This window comes from Drosophila serrata, unplaced genomic scaffold (genome assembly GCF_035046125.1).
Source record: "Drosophila serrata isolate PLE 108 unplaced genomic scaffold, ASM3504612v1 contig_32, whole genome shotgun sequence".
Taxonomy (NCBI): domain Eukaryota; kingdom Metazoa; phylum Arthropoda; class Insecta; order Diptera; family Drosophilidae; genus Drosophila; species Drosophila serrata.
This window is the reverse complement of record NW_028256930.1, coordinates 64057-78774: the sequence shown is the minus strand read 5'-3', so window position 1 is coordinate 78774 and position 14718 is coordinate 64057. Positions and strand designations below refer to the sequence as shown.

The 14718-nt window shown below is 44.2% G+C and overlaps 6 protein-coding genes across 8 annotated transcripts; 2 read left to right on the top strand and 4 right to left on the bottom strand.

Annotated features, from left to right (window-relative positions):
- The first annotated feature begins 453 nt into the window (after window positions 1-453).
- On the top strand, window positions 454-1944 carry mora (cysteine and histidine rich domain containing protein). Its single transcript, XM_020959903.2, has 4 exons — window positions 454-629; window positions 703-1265; window positions 1322-1516; window positions 1579-1944. The coding sequence occupies exons 1-4, from the start codon at window positions 569-571 to the stop codon at window positions 1840-1842; spliced, it is 1083 nt and encodes a 360-aa protein (XP_020815562.2). The 5' UTR covers window positions 454-568; the 3' UTR covers window positions 1843-1944.
- LOC110189720 (RWD domain-containing protein 1) lies at window positions 1861-3032 on the bottom strand. 3 transcript variants are annotated; one of them, XM_020959914.2, is made up of 4 exons: window positions 2930-3032; window positions 2817-2868; window positions 2665-2749; window positions 1861-2602 (listed from the first exon to the last, which is right to left on the bottom strand). In XM_020959914.2, exons 3-4 carry the CDS (start codon window positions 2738-2740, stop codon window positions 1941-1943), a joined length of 738 nt encoding a protein of 245 aa, XP_020815573.1. In that variant the 5' UTR covers window positions 2741-2749; window positions 2817-2868; window positions 2930-3032; the 3' UTR covers window positions 1861-1940. The 3 variants fall into 3 exon arrangements, with proteins under 3 accessions (XP_020815573.1, XP_086689802.1, XP_020815581.1); XM_086833676.1 differs by having other exon boundaries at window positions 2817-2844; XM_020959922.2 differs by having other exon boundaries at window positions 2817-2841.
- A 22-nt stretch (window positions 3033-3054) lies between these two features.
- Window positions 3055-7624, bottom strand: SMC6 (Structural maintenance of chromosomes 6). Its single transcript, XM_020958444.2, has 13 exons — window positions 7118-7624; window positions 6835-7054; window positions 6503-6776; window positions 6306-6432; window positions 6171-6248; window positions 5934-6106; window positions 5471-5868; window positions 5013-5412; window positions 4483-4945; window positions 3812-4423; window positions 3536-3754; window positions 3335-3465; window positions 3055-3276 (listed from the first exon to the last, which is right to left on the bottom strand). Exons 1-13 carry the CDS (start codon window positions 7340-7342, stop codon window positions 3255-3257), a joined length of 3342 nt encoding a protein of 1113 aa, XP_020814103.2. The 5' UTR covers window positions 7343-7624; the 3' UTR covers window positions 3055-3254.
- A 786-nt stretch (window positions 7625-8410) lies between these two features.
- Tctp (translationally controlled tumor protein) lies at window positions 8411-9397 on the top strand. The gene has a single exon (XM_020961982.2). It carries the CDS (start codon window positions 8523-8525, stop codon window positions 9039-9041), a length of 519 nt encoding a protein of 172 aa, XP_020817641.2. The 5' UTR covers window positions 8411-8522; the 3' UTR covers window positions 9042-9397.
- A 1184-nt stretch (window positions 9398-10581) lies between these two features.
- Window positions 10582-13113, bottom strand: ZnT86D (solute carrier family 30 member 7). Its single transcript, XM_020960894.2, has 5 exons — window positions 12997-13113; window positions 12511-12939; window positions 12253-12443; window positions 11742-12176; window positions 10582-11660 (listed from the first exon to the last, which is right to left on the bottom strand). The coding sequence occupies exons 3-5, from the start codon at window positions 12431-12433 to the stop codon at window positions 11161-11163; spliced, it is 1116 nt and encodes a 371-aa protein (XP_020816553.1). The 5' UTR covers window positions 12434-12443; window positions 12511-12939; window positions 12997-13113; the 3' UTR covers window positions 10582-11160.
- A 687-nt stretch (window positions 13114-13800) lies between these two features.
- On the bottom strand, window positions 13801-14711 carry RpS25 (ribosomal protein S25). The gene is made up of 3 exons (XM_020960611.2): window positions 14623-14711; window positions 14067-14343; window positions 13801-14004 (listed from the first exon to the last, which is right to left on the bottom strand). The coding sequence occupies exons 1-3, from the start codon at window positions 14623-14625 to the stop codon at window positions 13931-13933; spliced, it is 354 nt and encodes a 117-aa protein (XP_020816270.1). The 5' UTR covers window positions 14626-14711; the 3' UTR covers window positions 13801-13930.
- Between the last annotated feature and the right edge of the window lie 7 nt (window positions 14712-14718).

Genomic DNA, 14718 nt, shown 5'->3' with positions numbered 1-14718 from the left:
GAGGGTGTCGGAGGGCAATCGCAATCACTTTCACTGTCACTATGGATGTAAACAGAGGGGAGGCCACGAACAGAATGCGGTCGGTACGACGGCAGGGCCTGTATTTATAGTCATAGAGTAAAGAGAGCAGAGAAAGTGAGAGCGAGAGAAAGTCATATCACTAGAGAGGTAGAGAGAGTAAGAGATATCTCTAGGAATACGCAGAGAAACATACCGAATGCGATAGAGTAACAAAGAGAGAGTCAGAGAAAGAAAGTTGGAGAGACTGAGATAGAGAGATAGGGAGGGAGGGAGGTAGGATGAGAGAGAGATAGCAGATAGCAACGATACACATTAAATATATAGTTGTGCAGTTACAGTTTTATATTCACAATTAAGAATTTTAAATAAATGCACAATTTAAAAAGTGACAATGTGACCATTTCTGACAATGTTGACAATACCCAGTGCACTAATTAGGTTGTGGCATGCATACCGAACTGGTCACACTCGCAGTTATACACTGCGAATATTCTAGATTAAAGCAAATTTCTATGAAGCGAAGTAAACTAAACAAACCATAGTCAAAATGCAACAATGCTACAATAGAGGCTGCGGCCAGCTTTTCGACCCGGCGACCAACACCGATGGTAAGACCCCACCTTCCGTATAACCCAGCACATGTAATCAGATGTTTTCCCCTACCCCAAACCTCGTAAATAGAATCATGCCGGCACCATCCTGGCGAGCCGTTCTTCCACGACGCCTACAAGGGTTGGGGCTGCTGCAACAAGAAGTCCGTGGACTTCACTGAGTTCCTGAACATCAAAGGCTGTACACTGTCCCTGCACTCGAACGTCAAGCCGCCAGAGCCCGAGAAACCCGTGAGAGAGGAGTGCGACAAAGACGAGGTCATCGAGGTGCGCGCTCCCATCAAAGAGGCTCTACCGCGGCCGTCCATCGAAACCCCGCTGACCGTTCTTCAGGCAACGGTAGCGCCTGCCCTAAAAACTGCCGTTTTTGCAACGAAACCGGCCGCGGACGCGACACCGGCCGCAAAATCCAGCGACTCCACAGAGGTGGGCACCAGCTGCAAGAACAACGGCTGCACCTACTCCCGCACGGGCACCAGCAGCGACTACGGCGAGTGCACCTACCACCCGGGCGTACCAATTTTCCATGAAGGCATGAAGTTCTGGTCGTGCTGCCAAAAGCGAACCTCGGACTTCGCACAGTTTATGGCTCAAAAGGGCTGTGTATACGGCCAGCATATTTGGGTTAAAGAGGTGAGTCTTACCGATCTTTCCGGGAAACCTCTTACAATCCCTTGCTATGTTTACAGAACGAAGACAAAAAGGTTGTGCAGTGCCGCTACGATTGGCATCAAACTGCCACGAATGTGGTTGTGGCCATTTATGCGAAGAAGTATCACCCTGTCCAGAGTGTGGTGGAGGTGAACCCAATTAGACTACATGTCAATCTCGTTTTCCCCGAGCAGGAGAACGCCAGGTTTGACTTGGACCTGGAACTGCGTGGCGTAAGTTTTAGAACTATCCGAGTCCAAAGGAGGTCATTACATTTATTTATGCTCTCTTACAGATTGTTGATGTGAGCAAAGCCACTGCTCAGATGCTCGGCACAAAAGTGGAGATAACGTTGCCTAAGCTGGAGCCCGGTTCTTGGTCAAAACTGAATTTCCCTCGTGATAGTCTGCCGGCTGCTCGTAAGAGCCTGACCGCAGAAAAGCCAAAGCAGGAAGATGAAAGCGATGAAGACTTCGACCTCGATGACATTCAGTCTGTGGCCAGTCACGGCCTTAAGCTTTCGGATTTGAGTTTGCAGAATCCAAACAATCTGGACTAATAAATAAAACAGTTGGCATTTAAATGTTATAAACAATATACGAAATGTTTTTGGAGAAATGATTATTTTACAATAAAGGCACCGGCAACAGATAAAATTTAATCATCATCGTCATCGGCTCCGGGCACCCAATCCTCGTCGTCTTCGTCTTCATCGAGGTCTAGCTCGCCCAGATCTTGGAATAGCGCCTCGTCGATCTTGACATTTTCTATATTTTCTCCAGCCTCAAGCAAGAACTTGATGTCCGAGTCGTTGAGCGTGTTGTCGCACATGAACAGCTCGCGACCGGTGAGCTTTTTGGACACATTGTTCTTCTCCCGCTTCGCCGCAATCCCCGTGGTGTCCTCAAAGTCCAGCTTCCACTTCATAAACGACTCCACAGTCACGCGCGTACCCTCGAACTTCTTGCGCTCTTCTTCCTCGACCTCCTTCAACTTCTGGGCACGCTGCTCCTCCTGATGGAACTTGTGCTCGTCCCATCGCTCGTTCAGCCACTCCTGGGCACTGCTCACCAGCGAAAATATCATTTCCATACCCAGGTTCTCCTCGATAGTCTGACGCAGGTGCTCCAGTAGGCGCGACTCAAACGCTCCCTCAAAGTTTTCCGGGTCTTCGATTTCCACCAAGGGCGCCCCATCGGGGTAATTGGCTGTGTAGGTGAAGACCAATTTGCAGGACATACCGTTTTCGCTCTCCTCGGCGCTGTACTCCTCCGTGGCAATCGGAATTTGGAATTTGTGAAACGGCTCCGTGGCGAGAACTGTTAATCGGATGAACATGAAGATATTAGCTCGGAATTGTAAAAAACTCCTGGTTACTTACTCTCCATTTCGCCACTGTAAATGGAGTCCAGAGCTTCGACCTCGTTGGTCTGATCTTCCTTGTAGTTTCGGCTCATAATGCTGAGCTTAATAAATTTAACAAATAAATAAGAGTAAATCAAGCAGTCGCCGCGCCGCTTTGAGGTTACTTACTGGTGGCTCTTAATACACGATCAGACTGCTTGAGGAAAGCAATTGCATTAAACTTTTAATTACGATGAGCATTGTAGGAAGTATAAATCAACTGCAATACGTTCTAAGCTTACCACAAGAGCAATAAAAGCGGTGAAATTACTAATATTGTTATTGAAAACCTATTTTAGTATGTTTGTCATGCAACACACAGCTGTCATGCAGCTTGACCATTCCAGATTTAAACAGGGTTGCCAGATCATAATAAAATACGTTACTTTAATTTAATCTTAACAACAATCTTAATCTATGGAACAACTTTGCGCTTATGTTTTATGTATGTGGTTTGTTTAGCCCAGATAAATCATCTTAAAATAAAAGATAATTGTACATTTGTATACATTTCTTAATACTCAAACTTTGTTGTCGACCTGCAACATTTTTGATTTCCAATAAACATTATCGATCGGGAGCCTCCAACCTAAAAATAAGGGTAAATCAGTATAGAATAGTTATATTAAGTTATATTAAGTTCATACTTGTGCACCGTAATAAAGTTGCTAGCCTTGACCTCAGTGTCCTGGGGCGTGAGGAAACAAAACTGACGGTTCTGGCACTGCTTTCCCTCGTCGATGAGGATTTCCGTAATAAACTTTCGGTTTACTTCATCCTAATGTGTATAAATATATTTTTTAAACGTTCAATAAAATAGAAATATTAATTAATAAAAAAAAACTCACCGTAAATACGTCGTATTCGTCCAGAAAGTAGAACGGATGATCTGAGGTGCTCCAAAGTCCTTTCAGCAACGAAACTGTGGTAAACGACCGTTCACCGCCGGACAAGCTTCTGGTATTTGATGTTTCATTTCCACTGGGCGGAAATACATTAATCTTCCACGTCCTGTCTCTATCATTGGTATCGAAGCTCACTTTAAACTTGCGCATTGACAACGCTTGCTGCAAGAAAAATCAATTAATTAATTATGAAAGGGTAAAGACTCTACTTTACTCTACCTCAAATTGAAACTGAACCATGGTAAAGAAGTGATGGCGCGATTTCTGGAACTGCTGCGCCCGCTGATGGTACGCAATGCGCAACTTCTGCATCACCGATTCCACCACTTTTAACTGATTGGCCTGTTGCCCTAGATTATCCCTCAGCACGGACAACTCACTTTCCACCTCCTCAACGTTGTAGTTGAGCTGTTCCACCTGTTTGATCTTTGATTTGTAACGACTTATCGACTCGCGGATGCTCTCCTCCGACTGCGTCGTAGCTATGAATTCGCCCAATTTCTCAGCCGCGGCGCGAGCCTTCTCCAACTCTGCCACAGTAGTCGCCTTCAAATCGAGCATTTTCCTCTCCACCTGCAACGTTTTCTCCAGACATCGAGTGTTTTCCTCAAAGTGCAGATCGAGGCTACGAATCTTACACGCCACTTCCTGAAACTCAGTGTCAACGGTGGAAAGCTTTTGATTGATTTGCTCAAGGGCCTGCGTCTCATTAGCCTCTTCTCTGCTAAATTGTTCCTTTCGTTCGTTGATCTCTTCCAGTTTTCGCTGTAGCGCTTCGCTTTCTTCCCTGCACTTTTCAATCTTCTCGCCGCTGTCGCTTAAATGTGTTTTCTAGCAGGAAATAGACAAAAACATTATTTTATTAAAGGCTTTAGGGACTTAAGACCTACCAGTCGGTCATATTCCGGTAGCTCTGGGTAGTCATAGTTTTCCAACTCAATTTTCTGCTGCATCGCCCGATTATTCCTCAACTGATGCTTGCCAATTGAAACACTTATCTTTGAAATCTCTTGGTTAGTTTTCTCTAATATCCGTTTCTGCTGCCTATAATTTTCTTCTATAGATGCCTCTTTCTCCCTAATGGCATCCTGCTCCATGTGGATCTGGCGGATACGATCGTCGACATTCACATGAATAAATCTCGCCGGATTTATTTTATTGGAGTAGACTGCATAGTTGGGCGATGGTATGTACTCAAGTCCCAGGTTTGGTACCAATACCCTCGTCAGATTGGGAGGTACATTCTCAGTATCCGAGGTGAGAAACTCTGCAATCTCCTTAGACTCGGTCACAAGGACTGTTTCAATGCGCAATATGTCGATGAGGTAGTTCATCACTACCGGATCATCACAGCTAAAAAATTAAGAGTTTGAGTTGGAGTTAAATAATGAAGCTCAAGACAAGGTAAGACAAAACCAACCTGATTTCATCTATCAGCACTGTTGTATTCGGTGTGGTTGGCCGCACCTTGTGCCTGGACACATCGTAAACGCGATCTGTGAACGAACTGGTGATAATCGTGGGTACATTTCCATTGGGGTACTTGTTTTGCAGTAGAGCCCGCAACGACTGACGCTCTTTGTCCGAACTGACAATGTATGAGCGCAGGCAAGAGAGCAGCTGGTTCTCGACGAGATCGCGGTACTTGGGATTGGGTGCACTGATGTACTGGCCCAGCGGACCGCGCGGCATCCTATGCATGTTGCCGCCGGCATACTGAGTGCGCAACGCATGAACCACTTGAATCGCTTGCTCACCGTACACGGACAAAGTGTTGGATTTGTTTCGGGACAGCGTCTCAATTTCCCATTGCATGCTCTCTGCAAGGACATTGAGATAAAGCAACCGATTTTTTTATTAAAAGAGAAGTAAACTTACGTTTCGATTTATGCAGCTGGGCTCTCTCAAGCTTCACAGAATCGGTGCGCTCCTGAACGGCTGTTAGTTCGCGCTTCATCTGTTGCTGCTCTTCCCGCAAACGGGCGATGAGCTCGTCACTTTCAGCCACTTGTTTCTTCAGAGCCTCCATCTGCTTGGCGTGCTCCTCCCTCTGCTCCTTCACCCGATTAAAGTCGGCATGGTAGCTTCCAATGTGCTTTTCGCAGGCAGCGTAAGTGTGCTGCTCCTCCCTCATTCTTCGCTGTGCATTATCAAGTTGGGCTTTCACAGAACTGATCTTCACTAGGAGATCTTGCACTGCCTTTTTGGCCGTTCTAACCTTCACTTCTTGGGCCTTGTATGAATCTAAGATTACATTTTTAGTCGACTCAAATTGGCTGTAAAAAGGACAGTGTTTTAGGATATAATATTTCATCACAAAGAATATGCGGCGTGAACTTACCTAAGTTTCTGAGTGAGCGTGGCTTGGGTGGTCTCCTTTTTAGATGTGGTTTGCTCTAGCTTCGCCTTCTTGTCTTCTATCAGGCTAATCGAGTGCTCCAGCTGGTCGAGCTCTTTTTGAGAACGCGTTACAGCCAACCAGGCCAACATAACCTTAGATTTCTCCAGTTTCACCTATTGATTACATACCTAAGCACATATTCATTCAACTCATTTTGGGTTACTCCTAGTTTCTCACCTTAACGACTTCCTTATCCTTGAGTATTGAAAGCTTTTCCTCCACTGCCTCCACTTGTTTCTCCACGACTTCCCTTTTCTGTTTAAAGTAATAAAAAACTCTTGAAAATGGGTTAAAGACCACTGGCTAACGTACTTTTGTCAAGTGTTCCAGGTCTTGGCTGAAGTGACGTCGCTGATCATGACATTGAAACAAGCTAATGCCGCAAACATCGAGTTGTGTTGCCTTCATCAGAAGTTTGTAATTAGATTCCGGCTCCAAACTGTAAACAATTAAGAAAATTTTGCTGTAGTTGCATTCTTGGTATCGTGGTATGGGTGTCAGTTGCTTACTCTTTCAGGAACTCTCGCGCCGCCTCCTGATTCAATACAAATATGGGATTCTCCACGTTAATGCCGAAACAGAGCAGTATCCGACGGATTTCGCCCACTTTCTTAGAAACACTTCGGCCGCGAGCATCTAGGAGGTCATAAGCTGACGATGAGTGCCGGATGTGGCGCACCACAGTAAGATGCGGCCCAAAGATTTCCGATTTGAAGGGCCGCAATCCCGTATTCGACAGAGTTATGGAAATGGTGGCGCTTGCCTCTCCATTCTTAATTAGCTCTGCAATATGAATATTGATGACTCAGTTTACGCTTCATTGAATAAATATTGAACCTACTCTGTATGCTGCTAGCCCGGCTGGTCACCCGAGCGCTGCTGGTCAGTCCCAACGCCAAAGCCGTGATCACAGCGCTCTTGCCGCTACCATTATTGCCCACCAGGAAGTTGATATTTGGGCCAAACTCGATTAACAGATTGGAGTGACACATGAAGTTCGTGAGGCGCATGGAAATGACTTTGCCGCAGCGATTGAAAGCGTTCGGTATGGACATCTCCGACTGAAAGAGAAGTATCTGCGTTCAGTAACGGTTATTATGTTTATTATCTCATGTAATGCCCACCGTAAGATTCATAGTAGAGACATTCTGCGACTTTTTTGGACCAGAGTTACGCGCCTTTGAAATCGCTGTCTGCGAGGTAGACGCTTCCTCCAAGCCATCCTCCTCCTGATTATCGGTTCTACCTTTCCGGCTCTTCTTGCGCCTCGGAGCTGCAGTTGAGGTGTCGTCGCTATCGGATCCAGAAGTAGGCGCTCTGCGAATCCGACCATTTCGACTCCGCTCCATTTCGTATGTTTATCTAGCACCAACAAAAAAGCGCGGGCCGATTTTAAAGTAAACAATACCGGGTTTTAGCCGTCTTAAACCACTTAATTGCATTGGTCTTTTTTTGAACAGGAGTCTTCTGCCTGCTGGCAGAGATCGGGAAGCTCAAAGGCAGGTAAACAGAAGCGTAATAGCGAAAACTATTCGCGTAATTTCGCCATACAAAATCTTCGTTTTCCTGGCACAGTGTGGCCAGACGATGAATTCTTTAAAAATACCAAACTAATTACAAACACAGTGAGCACTCAATTGTAGATGAAACTTTTCAAGGGATTGAATTTTCTTCAACTAATGGTGCTATGACACAGTAATGTAGTTTTTATTCAAGTCAATCAAATTAAAAATTATGATTATTATTATACTATTTAGATTTGAATATTTACAGGCAATTGTTGTTCCAAGCGTTTGCAGTTTAAAATAGCATCACATTTTATAAGGTCAAGGATGAATTGGAATGTTTGCATGTTCACTCGCATAAATTTCTCGATTTTCATCAATTTCAAGAATTTCAACGGGCGTTATGTGTGTTTTAGGTACAGAATTAGGCGGAACACCACTCAAGAACGGGCCTGAAAAGCATAAATATAAAATCAACCTTCAATTCTTTCACTTAAAACACACATTATAATTATGCTGGTTAATTAAAGCATATCCTCTATTGTTTATATTTTGATTATTGAAAATTTGGAAATCAGTCGTTCAAGAATTCAAGAATTAAGTCCCTAGGGTCGTTCCCTATCCGGCTGAAAATATCGGTTGAGTATCGCGCTACATCGCCGATCTCTTTAGTAATTCAACAATTTTGTCGTATAATCATAATAATATAATTTTATAATAATTATGCTAAATTCTTATGGCAACTGGACTACTTTTCTTACCGCATCTAGTCTTATATAGCTTATAAAAAGGGAGTTTTCCGTCAAGCTATCGTTTCTCTCTTATGCGGCAGTCTGGCAGCCCTGTCGACAGTCAAACAAGCTGGCAAGCTGACCTGTAGTCGTATCGTTTCGCCATTTTTTCTTACTCATTCTTTTTACCGTTTGAGTGAGCGCGTGGCAAGTCGTTCCCGCTGTGGTCCGTTGTTGAAAATTCGCAAGCGATTTAGACGCCGCCTAAAAACCTCCCAACCAACGCTAGCACCATGAAGATCTACAAGGACATCATCACCGGCGACGAGATGTTTGCCGACACCTACAAGATGAAGCTGGTGGACGACGTGATCTATGAAGTGTACGGCAAGCTGATCACCCGCATGGGCGACGACATCAAACTGGCAGGCGCCAACGCCTCCGCCGAGGAGGCTGATGAGGGCACCGAAATCACCTCGGAAAGCGGCGTGGATGTGGTGCTGAACCACCGATTGTCGGAGTGCTTTGCCTTCGGCGACAAGAAGTCGTACACCGTCTACCTGAAGGAATACATGAAGAAGGTGCTGGCCAAGCTGGAGGAGAATTCGCCCGACCAGGTCGATGTCTTCAAGACCAACATGAACAAGGCCATGAAGGATATCCTCGGCCGCTTCAAGGAGCTCCAGTTCTTCACCGGCGAGTCCATGGATTGTGACGGCATGGTGGCCCTGGTGGAGTACCGCGAAATCGATGGCCAAAGCCAGCCCGTTCTGATGTTCTTCAAGCACGGCTTGGAGGAGGAGAAGTGCTAGACGACGTCCCAGATCCCGGCAGTAGGCCTGTGCATTAGGGCTCCCAGTTGCCCCCGGCCTCTGGGCGGAACTGATTCGCCGGGCGGACCAGGAGCGGATTACCGAACGCTACAGGCCTACATACTCATGCATACCTTCTACATATTTATCAGAAACTTAGTTACAATTTTGAGTCTTAAATTTATGTTAAACAAGCTGACAAATCCCTGTATCTCGATCTGTGCGATTTTAATTGATTTTGGTTAGAGAACCCATCATAATATTCGATTCTATGTGTTTATTGTTTAACTCAGAGCGGCAGCCACAGCGGAGCAAGTACGATAGCTAAAACAAATAAATTACGCCAACTATTGTAATTAAAATAATATTTTGATAGCAACATAGACGGTTTGTATGCGTTTCACTTACGAATACATACACAAAAGAAAATAACCGAAAATGGGAACACAAGTACTGAATTAAACGGAAACCATATACAACTAAATCCGCATGCCTGTACTTCTTTGCACTCCCATTCCATATACAGTTACATATGCGTAGGTAGACGCCATCGCATTGCAGCCGTCGCCGAGGTGGTGTGAGTGCAAGAGAGAGGGCAACACAGACGTCTGAGTCACGGAGTTTTTTTTTTTTGGCCATTCTCAGAGTTATTGACCTTTGACGTGATGTACACGTGCGGGTATAAGTCCATATGTATGGGCAAGGAACATGCGCACTGGCCCTCGACATGGATTACTATTTTCTGCACGCTGCAGTCCCATTTGCCCTAGTTTCGCACGTTGCATTCGCCTTAACCTCAATCGGCAGGCGGGCCGCTTATCATTTTAACAAAATGCGCTGCTCTCGCAATAAGGTGGAAATCTATAATCTAGCTCTGGGGCGTTGAAAACGTTCGTTTTATCTGCTGGAGGGGAGGGCTGGACGCACCAACACCGGTGCTTTTCTTATTTTAGAGAACGTGTGAACCTGTTGGACGCCGTCGCGTGAGAGAAGCATACAGTGGAGTCTCGCTTCGACGAACGTTTATAACTTGATATGCTTAAAATAGAAAAATAATAAAGGTAAAAGTGTTTTTTTCGGACACCAGATAATTTCTGAAAAATAAAAAAGTTTTAAAGCAACCAAATATTTTAAATGCATTGCTTATGTCAGATGGACTATTGCATTTGCTTCTAAGTAAATTGGTGATATTAAACATTATTTTTAATCCATGGTAAAACAAGAATATTTATACTTTATTATACCCCTATAATTTTAATCATATATATATATATATATATATCATATATGTAATACATACATACATATTCATGTATATTTTTGATATGTATACATATATCATGTGCCGAGATTATCTAGCCGTACCCATCTGTCAAACTTAGCGCTGGAGTATCTGGATAAAATATCCCAGGAAGAACAAAGTAATTGCGGCAAGAGTATATATATATATGGTACTTATGTACATATATATATTACCCCATATTATTGAATTTAACTTCTTTATGAGTACCCATACAACCAAAATTAAAAGGTCACTACATTTCGTTTACGTATAAAAATGCTAATAACAAATTAAATTTTATTCGTTCATATTTTTGATACTTCAAACTGTGGCAAAAACTGTTTACTTAATGCACTTCCACCGCACAGCGGAATGTTCGTGGAAATGTCAGTCAGATTATGTATGGTAGGTATGCATGTTTCGGGTTTTGTTCATTCTGAATTTAAAAAAACTCTAAATATATATATTTACTCTTGCACAATTGGGTTTGCTTAGCTTACAATTACACTAGTGCTCCTCCATATCTACTACTGCATAAGCTACATTTATGCTTTCAGTGTGTACAGAATGGAATGAATGCCGAATGCATTTCAACAAATACAAAAGATAATAAGTTAACAAAATTCGCAAAATTACTAGTACAACTGAAGATTACACTTTTTGTTTTGCGTAGCTCCTGGGGGATTTTTTGGAAGTGATTAAGTGGTGTGGCGCCCTTTAGAACTGCAATTTTCCAATAATATTGATAACATCGACGATTTTCCGCACTACACACGCTTTTGAATATACACATCATTAATTTTACAGGGACGCCATTGTGGGCCAGTTTCGTCTGCATCACACATAATCCAACTGGATGTAGATTTGCTTGACGCCCACCGCCTCAAAGATCATCCGCGTGTGCGTGACCACATACTTGGGATCTACGTTCTTCGACACCTCCAACTTAATGGCTCCCACGAAGACGTCAGAGCAAAGGGTCCAGAAGTGAGGCTCTTGCACCGCGTATACTCCGGCTAGCCCTGTCACCTTCTGGTAGCACTGCGGCAGGGATCGATCCAGAGCCGAAGGTTGGCGCTGCATCAGTATAAGTATGGACTCCTTGATAAGTCCCAGCACACTGAGTGCAATCAACAGGGCGATGAAAATTGAACAGATGGGGTCCGCAATCATCCAGCCAAACATCTGCATCAGTACCGCCGAGATGATTACACCCACAGATCCTAACGTATCAGCCAGGATGTGCAGAAAGACGCCTCTCATGATCTGTGAGTTGCTGCCTGAAATATCCCCATGCGAGTGGCCATGACTATCGTGATCGTGGGAATGACCGTGACCTAAAAAAAATTAAAATAATCCAATTAGAAGAATTAATTATGTATACACCTGCAGGAGTGGAAATAGGGTCTAGTTTTTACCATTATCCAAGGTGATGGCCTGGTGATTGTGGTTGCTGACTTCGTTATGGCTGTGCGAGTGCCCATGGCCAGCGGCGCCACCGCCATGAGAGTGACCGTGTCCGTGTCCACCGCCTCCGTGCGAGTGCCCGTGGCCGCCGTGATTGAACGCATAGATGCCAACCAAGTTGACCAGCAGGCCCAGGACGGAGACGACAAACAGACGCTCGTGCTTCACCTCTGGCGGCTCAATTAGCCGCTCAACGCCCTCCGACAAGATGAAGAAGGCAATGAATAGCAGGAACAGACTGTTAACAAAGCCTGCTAGCACCTCGGCGCGCACATAGCCATACGAGAACTTGTCGTTGGCCTTCCACTTTGTGATTACCGAGGCGGCCAGACCCGCCAAGAGGCCAGTGCAGTCGAAGAACATGTGGAATGAGTCGGAGATCAGACCTGGCGATTATCAAATAAGAGCATTGTAAACCCCGGATAAGATAAACACCAATTAACATTATGCTGGAGCACTTACCCAGGCTGTTCGTCCAGATGCCATAGAAAAGCTCCACAAAGGCGAAGCTCAGGTTGAGCAGCAGGAACAGGAACAGGTTTCGCGAGTTACGGTCGGAGAAGATAAGCCGCTTCCAACTGTTGAGCTTCTCCCGCACCCGGTAGCCGAAGCTGCTTCGGTCCTTGTGCGACAGCGGTATCATCTTGGCGGCTCTGCGGAGAGACACACAGGAAAAGAAACTAAAGCCCGCACCGTGTGATAACACTTTTGTTTGCATACGTGGTATTATCGGGGGGTTAGCTGTCGCGTCGCCCGCGTAACGCCGCTGGTTCTGACTCCGATTCTGGCCGGGCCCGAATGAATCTCTATCGGCTTGCGGCAGCGGCAGCCTTTTGATTCGCGAATAACTCCGCAACGCAGACGCTTCCTGGTTCGGCTGGCTGGCTGGACGTCTTGTTTGCACAGTTGCCGGCGAGACGGGGCTGTCGTGAAGCGGTGCGGGTGGGTGGATCGCTGAATGGCTTTCGCTCAATTCATTCTTTCAGGCAGCCAGAAACCGAACCAAAACCGTCTTTGCCAGCACCAATCTGCTGTGTTGTCATCAAAATAAAGGTAACCACGTAAACATATTTGTTGAGTGCACGCTTGCAACGTTTCGCTGTGAATGGCAGGCAGGCAGTGTCTGTCTGGATGCTTACTGGGTTAAACCTTGGGATATTTAAACTTAACCATTTTTTTATATGTCTATTAACAATAAAAACTTACAATTCTCTTGTTTAAGTTTCTTATTTTCTTTTAACTATTAATTTATTTACCGTTCAAACTAAATATTTCAGTAATTCTGACAACAAAGGAAACGTTTTGACTATCCAAGTTAATGCTTAAGTATGGTAAATATTTATTCGTTGGCGAATAAACTAATAAATAAAATGCGTTAAATGGAAGAAATGCGTGTAAAAATATTAATTTTTAATGTATATTATTATTAGTGTGCTTTAAAATTTGTTGTATTTGATTATGACTTGCTCATTTTAGTTATTATTTATTATTATAGACCCCAAATTAAAAAAATAAACCATTTTCAATTTTTAAGACACAGCAATATCAAGCTTTAAATGATTACTGGTGGTAGCTTTTATCGGAGTGGATGCAAACTAGTAAAAAGCCAGGTAAAGACAGAAACAATTAAAAAAAAAATCATTTATATTAATTTATATGTATTTTAAGCTCTTGGGTACTGGAATAATAAATGAAAAATACAAGTAACACCACGGAATGTAGTGACTTCTTGGATTCAATTCGATTTAATAATTTGTTTTTTCAGATATTACTTTCTATATATTCAGAACTGATAGTTAAATAGATTACTATATACAAAGCACAATGCGATGCTCTTGAATAGTTATCCTCAGCTGTTATTGTTGTCTTCTGTCAATTTAACAAAACATTTTAGGTAAAACAATAAACAATTATCCAACCGACTCCAGGCTTTAAGCGAAGCCTCTGTTCCGTACATTGATCTCTATTTATCAGAGCTCATCAAAAGAACATTAAAACTTCAAAGAAATGTCCCTTACATCAATAAGAAAGCAAGTTTATTCAACATTTCACACACACGGCGACGTCCTAGTGCTCTCGAATACAATCATTGTTCAATTGTAAAATGAATGCGACTAAAAGAATGCGTTGGGTAAAACATTTACGCCTCATCACCCTTGGTGGCACGTGTGTAGATGACCTGGGAATGATGCTGCACGACCTGCTTGATCAGACCTGGAATGGGGAAGGGCATTAGGAATGGGTTGCAAGTAACATGTCAGTGCAAAACAACGTACCCTTCTCACGCAGCTCAATCAGAGCACGCTTGGCAAGGGAGCCACGGATCTTCAGACGCTCAGAGACAACCGAGGGGGTGATCAGCTTGTAGGCGGGCACTTCCTTGTACAGCTTCTCATAGGTAGCCTTGTCGAAGAGAACCTGGTTGTTCAGCTTATCCCTGACTTTTCCCTTGGACCACTTCTTCTTCTTGGCCTTACCGCCGCCGGAGCCCTCCTTCTTCTTCTGTGTCTTTTGCGGCTGCTTGGCCGACGACTTCGCGTCCTTCTTAGGCGGCTGTGGGATAAAAAAAACGGTTCGAATTAGTTCTCTGCTCACAAAACACACTAATAACTTCATTTAATGCCGCAGAGCAGCACCTGGAGCTGGCCGCTTTCGAGGTTAGGGCATGCGTTTGTTTTTCACCCAGATTCTCACACTTTTCCACGCAATGGGGATATTCTATTCATGGCACAGCCCAAGGGCAACACTTCAGTTATGTTTTGCTTTCATTTGCAGGGCACTTTCACAGTAAAAAACCATTATTTTTGAAGAAATCGGTAGCAGCGAACTCACCATCGTGAAAAGTCAATGCAGAAAGATGGAGGGCGGAAACTGCCAGAGTTACCATAAGTCGCACAGGGTCGCACGCAATTCTACCGATAGTTTATG